This window comes from Papilio polytes, unplaced genomic scaffold, assembly GCF_000836215.1.
Source record: "Papilio polytes unplaced genomic scaffold, Ppol_1.0 DF820622.1, whole genome shotgun sequence".
Taxonomy (NCBI): domain Eukaryota; kingdom Metazoa; phylum Arthropoda; class Insecta; order Lepidoptera; family Papilionidae; genus Papilio; species Papilio polytes.
In genome coordinates this window covers 1,311,034-1,322,111 of record NW_013528582.1, presented here as the reverse complement: position 1 = coordinate 1,322,111, position 11,078 = coordinate 1,311,034, and the positions used below count along the sequence as shown (strand labels likewise).

At 39.5% G+C, this 11,078-nt stretch overlaps 2 protein-coding genes across 2 annotated transcripts in view; both read right to left on the bottom strand.

Annotated features, from left to right (window-relative positions):
- Window positions 1–9,641, bottom strand: part of LOC106110419 (baculoviral IAP repeat-containing protein 6) — a 31,643-nt gene extending 22,002 nt beyond the window's left edge. The window contains 8 exon segments of the mRNA XM_013292244.1: window positions 1–124; window positions 240–2,949; window positions 3,073–3,310; window positions 3,629–3,830; window positions 4,076–4,311; window positions 5,154–5,282; window positions 9,056–9,240; window positions 9,423–9,641. Of these exon segments, the coding sequence (XP_013147698.1) occupies window positions 1–124; window positions 240–2,949; window positions 3,073–3,310; window positions 3,629–3,830; window positions 4,076–4,311; window positions 5,154–5,282; window positions 9,056–9,240; window positions 9,423–9,600 (4,002 nt within the window). The 5' untranslated portion in view covers window positions 9,601–9,641.
- Window positions 9,642–10,483: 842 nt separating this feature from the next.
- LOC106110418 (dolichyl-phosphate-mannose--protein mannosyltransferase 4) overlaps window positions 10,484–11,078 on the bottom strand; it is a 7,981-nt gene continuing 7,386 nt past the window's right edge. The window contains exon 15 of the mRNA XM_013292243.1: window positions 10,484–11,075. Within this exon, the coding sequence (XP_013147697.1) occupies window positions 10,924–11,075 (152 nt within the window). The 3' untranslated portion in view covers window positions 10,484–10,923. The remainder of the gene's footprint in view (window positions 11,076–11,078) is intronic.

The window sequence follows — 11,078 nt, the reverse complement described above, 5'->3', positions numbered from 1 at the left end:
CCCCAGCCACTTGAGCGCGCCGGGCGAGCTGCACGCGCCCACGTACGGCACGCACGACACCACGCACTGCGACAGACGCGACTCGAACGTGCACTTCCACGGCTTCGGAAGCTGCTTCACTCCCCTGCGAACACACCAAACATTCAAATATTGTTAAACCACCACCAAATTATTGCCATACATTATCCACTGTTACTTTGATTGTGTCAACAGGAAAAAAGAGCAATTAATTCACTTACTCGCTGGTGATAAGTATAATTTTGATGCACTTCTTGGCGATGCTTCTGTTGGCGCACAGGATGCAGTTCTTAACGAGGGCCTCGATGTGCCTCTCTATGACGGCGATGCACTCCAACTGTTGCGTCTCCACGGGGCTCTCCGCCTCCTTGTCCTGGCCCTTCTCCACAAGCCGCATACGCTGCAGCCGTATAGACAGCACCCAGTTAAGGAGATCCAAAGCGAGCCTACGTTCCTCGTTGCCTCCCTTTTTTGTAGCTATTTCGCAAAGCGTGTCCAAGAAAGTGTTGGATTCGAGCATAGCGATCCGTTGCTGCTTCTCCATCGGCAGCTCGGTGTGGGGACTCGACCTCACGGTTATCGATATCTGATGCAGCCAGTCGCAGCCGATGAAGCCCGTCTTTTTGGAGCTCTCGTTGGACTTGGTCGGGACTTTCGTCATGTCCTTGGCGGGATCAAATAGTGTCTTAATATGAATCAGGAAAGTTCTACCTCTCGCTCTAAACAAGCGAGGGCTCGTCAGTATCAATGTGCCCGACTGCTGCGTCAGATCCAGCCCGGAAGAGAGCAGCAGCGGCCCGGCGAGGATCTCCGCGTTGTGCGCCTGGAGGTACTCCTCGCTGTTGACGGGGTTCTCTATATTGGGTCCGTCGGAATCGATGACAGGGAAATGGACGGGCGATTCGGATCGCTGGCAGAACGATGCGTCCTTTTTGTATCCCACCCCGTGTAAATTCTGCTTCAATAGGGTGACCTGAATCACGGGTAAATTCCCTGTGCTGGCATTGTGCAAAGTGAAACTAAATTCTATATGTGCAAGTGAGACGCTGTACGGCATAGTCAACTCGAGCACGTGTTCGTCCCAAGTGGAAGACGTATTTTGTAGTCTCCAGCATCTGTTATTCTGGTGATCTGATCTCGATCTTTGCGCGGGGGACAACTCGCACCAGAAGCCCGGCACCACAGTGCTGTAGGGCACGGTGTCATTGGTGCCATACATGCCACTGAGAGTTATTAGAGTTTCCAAGTCCGTAATGTTCAATTCGGGCTTGTTAGCTATGATAGCGGGGGGGCTGGTCGGGCCGGTCAACGACTCATACCACAGCATGTCTAGATCTACATTGGAGAAATGGTCTTCGGCTACAGCTCCCGCTGAATCTTTGTCGCCATCGTTCAACGCATAGAAGTAGATCATGCCTTGTTTGGTGGCGACGCTGAGCCGCTCCACGGAAGCGCAGTACACGACCGACGTGAACTCACCGTTAGGTATACATTTTTCAGACAAGGTGTTAAAATCGGACATAGCATACATTCTTAAAGTACCGTCCACTCCGACCGCTGCGAGAGAACACTGGTCGTGTTTGTCAGCAGGCATGAGACATAAGTCCACGGGACTCTCATTGTATGGCAATTCTTTAACTAAAACGGGCTGATCGTCCAGAGTGTACACAGAGGTTTTCTTGTTAATTTTGTACAGTAAGAAATGAGCCTTCGAGTCTTTTACTGCGCTGTCGACTTCGCTCTCGTCCACGTCCATGTTCATGTCGCTATTGCCGTCCGCCTCGGGTTCCGGTTTGGATTTGTCAGATTCAATGGCGGAAACGACTACCAATAAATGTTCCTTGTCCTCTGTGGGCAACATGTGCGTTATTTTGGAAGCATCACTGATGTCCATGTCGTGCGGCAGACGGAGGCACTGCACTGCGACGATGGGGTACAACGCCTCCTCCTGGTTAGCGTCGCTGTCGAAGCCGTCGTTGTTGCTGTTGCTGACGGCTGTCTCTGTGCCGGGTTTGCATACCATGAATGGGGGGATCTTGATTTTATCCATACCATCGCTGTCCTCGTACCACTTTAAATCTGATATTTCCAAAGGTCCATTCATGTTGAAGTAGTGTGTGATTGTCGGTGCAATAGCCGAACCGATTTGAACCGCATCCGGCTGATCGACTATTTTGGTGCCGACAGAGTCCAGGTTGCCGCTCTTCCAGCTTTTCAGTTGCGACAGATTGCCGACGAAGTCGATGATGGTTGTCTGTCCGGGCTCCGGCAGCTCGGGCAGCAGGGCATTTGGGGGGGAAGGCGCTAGCACTTTGTAATGTTTCGCAAACATAATCTTCTTCGTGTCCCAAAATTTGCAGACCTCTTTGCTGGACGACGCATTTAAATTAATAACGTTACTAATGTGTTCATCTAACAAGTTCGTGCTCTGTGGAAGCTCGGTCTCCTCATCGGAGTACTGGAAGTATATCTCGTCGTAGATGTTGCCGTCATCGGCCCTGGGCACGGGCAGCAGCGGGATCTTCTTGCTGCCGCCGGGCTTGGAGTTGGCGCTGCTGTTGGAGGTGTGGACTACCGTGGCGACGGAGCCGCCCAGCGAGCAGTATATGTCGTAAGTCAGAAGGAAGAGCATTTTCTCCGAGGTCTGGTTGTTTTTAGCCTCGTTCTGGTCATTCATCTCCTTAATACCGTCGTCGGAGTGTCCGACAGCGCCGGAGTCGAACAGTGCCTTGCTGGCGTGGTCGCCGGGCGGCATGTCAGCTTGCGCACAGTTGGTTCTCGTCACAATAACTCCACATATAAGGGAGGGTTTCGACTTGACGCCGCTCGATTCCTTCTCGTTAGCTTCCGTGTTTTGATTTTGCTGGTAGTTGTCCTGTTTCGACGTCATGCCAATGAACGCCAGCGCCGTGAGCTCCAGGTCGTATGTGGCTGCAAAGAAATTTATAGCTTTACTTTTAAAAATGTTTATATTGTCATTACATTACTTTTACAGATACAACTCGTTTTACTTTAAATTATTACATTAAGGTATGTTGAAGTTTATAAACTTACATGTATCCTTTTCCAGGCTAGTGGACCAAACTTTGTTACTTTCTGTGGCCAGTATGCCGCTGAAGATGGAGTCGTACGGGGAGAGGTTGATGACATTGACGAACTTGAGGCCGCTGTCGAAGCGCCACAGCGAGACCTTCCCCTCGGCGGTGCCGGTCGCCACCAGCTCGCCCGTGTTGCCCTTCGACACCACCGAGATGTCGGGGCAAGGATGTGCGCTCGCAGTCGCATTTGAAACCTGAACCAATGTCAAGAACATATAGATTATTACACATTTTTTTATTTACTTATAAAACAAAGATAAGTATTATGTGTTATGGGGGTGGAGATACACCGATTGAGGTAGACGTAGAAAGCGATGAATGGAACGCGTGAAAGGTGACATGATCAAGAAAGGAGTGATGACTGAGATGACGGATGATTGAGTTAGTTGGATGACAAAATCCGGTGCGCCTTGCCTACAGGAGTAGGATATGGTAGGGGAAATGATGATGAGAGATTCTGTTAGTATGAGATATCAAATAGTACGTAAGTGTGTGCGTGTACACATACTGACCGAGATGGGCACGTTGTGCGTGTACTCTCCGCGCACGAAGGGGCAGTTGGGCGAGTGGCGCTCGTGCTCCACCCAGGGCTCGTCCGACTTCTCCCAGCAGACGAGGCACACCATGCACGTGAAGCACATCGCGCGGTCGTCGCCGCTCGGAGACGGCTGGTGGTAGAACCCCGCCTGTGCCATGCGCGCCGGCAGTGCCCATCTGCAAATCACCACTCTTTTATATCGAGAAATTGTTTTGTGTCAATTACTAATGAATACTACAGATAGAGTTGGGAATCATATTAATATGTTATATTAATATATTAATATAAATACGAAAGTTTGCATGGAAGGGTGGATGGATGGATGTTTGTTACGTATATTCAAAACGACAATAGATCTCGATGAAATTTACTTTTAGCTTGTTGTCTATAAATATGTTTCAGCACAAGAATGGTAACTAACTTGTAGTCCATATGCGGCCACCGTTTGAAGGTCTCCTTCCGCTCAGCCTCTGAGTACATGAGTGCGCGTGTCTCCCCCTCGCGCGCGCTCGGCATCAGCTCGTTGGCGCGCTGGCGCACCGCGGAGGCGATAGCGAGCGCGGGCACGCGCCGGTTCTGACCCTTTAGCTCGTGAACCACCGCCGCCGTCACCAGGCGGAACGTCACTTGCGGCAGGGAGATTGTCACTGTGCTCCACTGACATACAAATAAAAATGAAAAATCCAAATAACGAGTAAAATTTTCATTAAAAGCCCATAGATTACAAATATTTAGTGTCCAGTATAACGAACAACTAATTTTAAAAAATCTTCTGAACTAGTTTAGAAGAAAACACGTGAGATTTCATTTTAAAGTGTTGGTAACATAATTTGCTACAAAAAAAACTCCAAGTTTTTTACAACAAAAACAATTAAAAGTTTTTTAAGGGTTAAGTATAAGTTAACAAACAATAATTACATTGATAAGAAAGGAGGATTTCTTTAATCAACCCAGTAGTTTTAAATATAGTTGCAAAAATACAAAAAAATTGTTGTTAGAATACTAGTATAAAAGTCTTTAAACATTTTTTATAATAAAATAAACATTTGTGCATGTTCAGTGTAATGTTTATCTTAGCAAAGTATTTGCGTCTAAATCCGGTCAGCTGGGACCGGGACTAATGCTCGGTAGCAAAACTGTCGTTTACCAACGAAAATCGATGCGACCGTAGCGGACTAGCGGCTGAGATAACGAAGCCGAAAATAATAACACGGAACTCGAATTGATACAGTAACCTACAATGTTATTAAAACTGAACTAGGTACATGAAGGTGTATAAACTTAATTTATATTATCTCGTTAAAATAAATACAAAACAGTAATTAAAAATTCTGATAAAATTAATTTAATTTGTAACATCTAACAAAACTGAAAACTGAATTCTGATATCTCGGCGAAATAGTCTCTATAGTTCCGTGGCTAGTGAATTTTAAAAACAATTACAATATTTTTTTAAGATTATCTCTAGATATTATAATCGCTTTAACTAGACAACATACCTTTTGAGCTTTAACGCCTTTCCTAGCTGGTTCGGCATCGATTGCGGTCTTTAGTGCGTTGACAAAGTCCTGCAAGCCCTCGATCGCGTGTACATCCAAGTTCTGCAGGCACTGGTACAAGATGACCGCCTTGATAAACAAAAGTATTTTATTATTATTTCCATGCTAAATAAATTAAATAAACTTATAAGTACTTTCTTTTTTTTTTTTTCAATGAAGGATATTTTTTTTGTTCAAGTGTTTCTACAATGTAAATTGTCATTTACTAACAACGTAATAAGTATTGTAAATTACTTTATTAACTTTTTTTTGTTTCACAATCGAATATGTTTGTTTTCGAATAAATTGCATTTTAAGATAAACAAATTCACTGTATTTACTAGGATTCTGTAATGTGGGGGTGTTATTGAAACGGCGGTTGGTACTGAATTAGCAATATACAAATAAACACTTTTTTATGTTTTTTTTTAAACTTAAATGTTCTTACATTTAAGTTCATTAAAATTAGAGATTAAATTCGCGTTACTACCCCTTCGTCTTTAATTACACCCCTATCCCGTCTTGATATTTAATTGCCGTCAAGAACTCTTACCAGTGCGAAACATGTAATACTCAGTTATTCTAAACTTTAAAGGTATTTAAACTTTTAGACCGAATTCATATTACTTTAATTACGGTTTCTGAAGAGATAACAAAAAGAAAACTAAATGTAAAACAAAAACAAGCTTCATTGCACAGTCATTTAGATAATTTCGTCTAGGGTTTAAACTGGGATTACGAACATTTCTTAATTTAGCTTGTTAAAACGTAAACGGTAGCTTATCTTAAGTACTTAAGTTGAAGCTTTTTCAATAGACACAGACAAGCGTAGCATTTATTTTATTTGAAAAAATAAATGGTAACAATTTAATTAAATTGATATTATCTTCCGATAAAGATAAGTATTTTTAATGCACCTAAAAATGTATTTAAGAATAATGTAAAAGATAAACCATTTAAAGCTTCATCGAAAGAAGATCGAAAATAACAAAAACACAGTAACAATCAAAGAAAAGAATTACCAACCTTAAAACACGTAAAAATCTCGGAAATTACTAAATCTTAAGAAAAATAAAAGAGATGTTTTGGCTCAAAAATTCCATAAAAGAAAAAAAACAAAGATAACATAAACTTTTATTATAATACAGCCTATAAAATTTACCAAAATTGCTCACTCCAAAAATACTGGCCGATATAAGGTACAGTTGAAAGTAGAATTAAAAAACTACCCACCTTACTCGTCGAAAAATAAACCATCTTGTATAACATAATCTATAAGTTTGTTTACAACTGCTAATTAGTAACTGAACAATTCAATACTACACCTACACTGATAAGACAGCAAAAGGATTATACAATTGGTTAAAAATAAAACGGCAACGTGATTTATCTTCGATGCAGTGATTTAAGTTCTCATATGAACTAACAACATTAACTTGAAAAGGTATTCATTTTATATTATTTTGACTATCTATCCAGTATGTACTGTAGATAATAAAAGTCTAAATTAAATTGTTAACCACATTAACATCGATAACAGTCTGGTTTAGGACCTATCGACTGTCAAGGACTTGTAAATGTGGTAAAATTCACAAATCTACGCCATAGCAATGTTACTAATGTTATAAATGCGAAAGTTTTATTAGATGGATGGGAGAGTAATTGAGTTTGTAGCCTAAACTGCTGAACAGATCTCAATGAAAGACATAGATGTACAATGTCTGGAAGAATACATAGGGAACTTACTAAGAGTGGCTGGCGAAATCAAGTAAACAATGAAATGCCTAATTCCATAGTGAAGTTGCAACATGCATGAAATGTAGCTAATTTCACTTGCATCTATCGTATCTAAAACATCGCGTGGTACTGCCGTAGATGACTAACACATCTACATAATGTAAGCAATTCCAACAGTATCGACTTGTCGACTAATTATTAACTAATGATTTATTCTCCGCATATTTCTGACCGCGCCTTACGAGATCCGCAACCAATAAACCGTATTTAGTTATTATATAGGCTTTTCTTGAGTATGCATACTCGACATATACTATTATAAAAATTAAATACCAGAGTTTCGATAAAAAAAATGTTCTTATAAGGATTACGTAACGACGAGAAAATAGGAAAATCCGCCAGTCCAACGCCTAGTAACGAAAGCGATAAGTTATTGATTGACGTTGGGAGACAACTATCGAGACGATATATCGATACTGTAACATCGATATCAAACATCGGAACCCGTAACTATCGATATGTCAATTAATCGAAAAATATAATATACTGTGTAGTAAGAAAATGTAACAAGTAAGCTACACTAGTTTACGTAGAGTAATAATTAAAATCAATTAAATGACTGTTTGCCCATAGACATCATTTTCAAGATGCGTCTGACTTTCAGACAATCTGTGCCTCGCATTAAAAACAATTTCTTTAAGCTACAGTACAATACATAATTAATTTGGTTTCTGTTACCGAAATATTGATAGAAAAACATATGTCTTATTCACTCAAAAAACGATAACTGTACATTTTTATATTAATTCAACCAACCACATTCAAACGAAAGAATGTTTCAAGCGAAGAAAGTCACGTGGAGCTTACTATCTTCTACTATATTTTTCTTCTTAACATCTCCCTATTTTTTTAACTGTATAAGGTGACAAACCAAAACCATGCAACTGCTGCCCCTAGGACACCCACAATTGCAGATGTGTTGACTACCTTTAATCAACAAAGGAGGTGACACACAGAAAGGGTGTATTTCCCCACCTGTCCATCTCATCCCCGCCTAGTACTTTTCCTTGTTCCAACCTTCCGTGTATAAAATAGATAAAGAGGGCCAAATTAAGTTTCCGGCTCTCAGACTCGTCAGATAAAATGCCAAATGGCTTTGACTACACGACAGTTTTATTGTGATATTGCACCAGGTGAGCCAGTCTGTTCACTGAACACTATTAAAGATGCTAAAGTGAACAGTCATAAATATACAAGCCTTTTGTCTTTTCCTTGCTATATCGCATAGATAATATAAATTCAGCTCCTCGAACACTTTATAATACATTATTGAACCATTACATAAAATAAAGCTGGTCCCATCTGTGGTCAATTCTAACTCCCTGCTACGAAATATCCAAAGTTGCAGAAGATTAACGTATTATAAATAAATCATCTTAAATTGAAAATATTGCATATTGGATCTGGTAATTTTTGTCTACCCCTACTAAGGATAACATTATATGTGTTGCAAATGTATTTGCATTAGGCATTTGCATTCTTCACATCTAAACATAATTCTGCTTTTACTGTGTAACAGTTACAACCACAAAATCTTTAGTCTCCAGTAAAGTAGCTTTTGCCAATGCAAAATAATCGACGAATGTTGATAAATATATATGGTAATTCAATTCTTTAATGTAAGTTACGAATCGGTACAATTAGAAAACAATAGGTATTCCAAGACTAAGAAGGGAGTGATGACTGAGATGACGGATGATAATAGAACTTTGGAGGATGAAAACCTGCACAGACCCTACGGGAACAGGCTAAAGCAGGGGAGATGATGATGAGGTATTCCAAGATTAGGTTAAAATATTACACTGTCAATACTTATCATGGATTTACACTATCAAAATACTCCTAGAATACCATAACAAAACATGGAATTTAGGAAATAACAATGTTAGGACTTGAGCTAGCTAATAACTATATTTTTTAATTTAGTCGGAACTGTGTGATTGTAGTAACTTTAATACTTTTACTTTTTATCTCTCATTATGCATATTCATTGTGATAGTTGCCATATTGCAGAAATTAGCAAATTGATAAAATGATAATTTCACTATAATGATCAATAGGTGTACCTCTGAGAGGACGAGTTCGATCTTTATGACGGTCTCCGGCTGCGGCGAGGGCAATCGGCGCTGCAACGCCGTGTGCAGCAATAACACCCCGTTGTAGTCCGTGCGGGCGCCGACACCACTCCTGTCCCATAACAACACACGGTCCGCTCCCGATGCATATTCCACGCCCACGGTACCACCTTCATCTAGAATTAAGTTATAAGTAATGATTTCTAGTAATCGCAAATCCGGCAGAATTGGAATTGTTTACTGAAATCTGTCAAATCAAACAATGTAGGACATTGAAAAAATCAAGTACGAAAATCATTGCTACAACAATGATGGTGAGGAATCACTTGTTTTTCGCTATCGAGCCACTTCGACTTACCCGCTGATAGAAAAGATGACTGAAGAATCACACCAGAGTTCACATCCAAAACGTGTACACCGCCCACATCAGTCTTCACCAAAATTATATTTAAGTTACTATGGTACGTTAAAGAAGAAACAGGAAAGTTCATACGAATGTACCCATCTTCCCGTAATATCAAAGAATCATCGCCCATCGTGGCCGTGAACACATCTGTCTATTCTACGTAAACGCCATTTGTAATTATATTTTTTATGTCAAATACTTTATCGACAACATGGCCAGAGTCAAAAACTAAAAATCAATCGCGATCATTTTCATTATCTGTATTTTCAATGCTTACAAAAACTTTTTCAAAACTGTTAATATAACTTCTATTTACTTTAATGATGTGAAGCAAAATTGCTAAAATCGTTAAGTACATATTCTTCTTAATCATCTTCTTAAATCACTTGTATGTTAAAGGATAATAAAACGGACATAACCCAAATACTAATTTTTTTTTTACATTAAAACCGTCATAAACAACACTAACAAAGATTACTTTTATGCGTCCTTTATTAATTATTCGTGTAATTTACATACAAGGTTTCGGTGTTTTTTAAGGACGCATCTGGCAACTCATGTCTAACTCTTGTCATTGTTGCTTATTGTTGGGGAAAGTTAATGATGGTCATGGCAAAAGATGATATTTCTTTGTTTAAACCAAAAGGTATATAAACTAAAGATGTAAACCAGATATTTAGAGTTAATCTATAAATGTAGCCAACAGTGAAAGTTAGAGGAATCTTTTCTTTTTAACTTAAATATTTACTTGCTTAGCCAAAAAAAAACAAAGCAGAACAACTGACAAGGGTAGATAGAAATCTTGTTTTAGGATATTCTAGGCATTTAATCAGTAGGGATAATCATATTAATTCAAGTTTTTGAGGAGACAAAATAAAAAACCTAAAAAAAACATGTTTATAACTTTATTTAAAAAAATATAAAAATGTGAATGTAAAAGTGTAAATAGTAGTTTAAAAGGACTTATACAATATAAATATAATATAAATTGGACGAAATTCTAGTCTTTTTGTGATTTTCAGATTTTTAATAACCTCTAATTAAAAAAGAGTATGTTTTTCACAATCTTAGTGTAAATATCAATGTAACAGTTATTTCAATTAACATAAATATTTAAGACTCCATAAATAATAATTAAATTATTAGCAATAAGCAGAAAAAACATAAATGTTAATATTAGTACAAAGTATTACGAAAATCGACACTTAATTATATCAATTTTATATAAAACAGTATAGGCGTCAGATTGAATAGTATTAGGCGATCCGCTGCTCGTTCCTTCTATTACAAACAACCATCTATATCTATGGTTAGAATAGGGCCTGTCCCACCACTAGCTAGAGGCTTAGATAGCTTAAAAATGTCGAACTGTCAGAGAAAAAACCCCTAGTTCCATGACATATTTTACATGTTAGATTTTTATTAGACAATTTACAATTAGGTGGGACAGGGCTTAAAATTCCCAGGAGTCCAGCCATTTTAAGCCGGTCATAGTGGAGTTAGGTTCGTGTGCTAAAGGCCCCGTCATGCCGTACGCCAACGGAGAGAACAGATAGAAGCTGTACACTGTGGACGAGAGGACGAGCCCAAGCGCGCACTGGTACACGC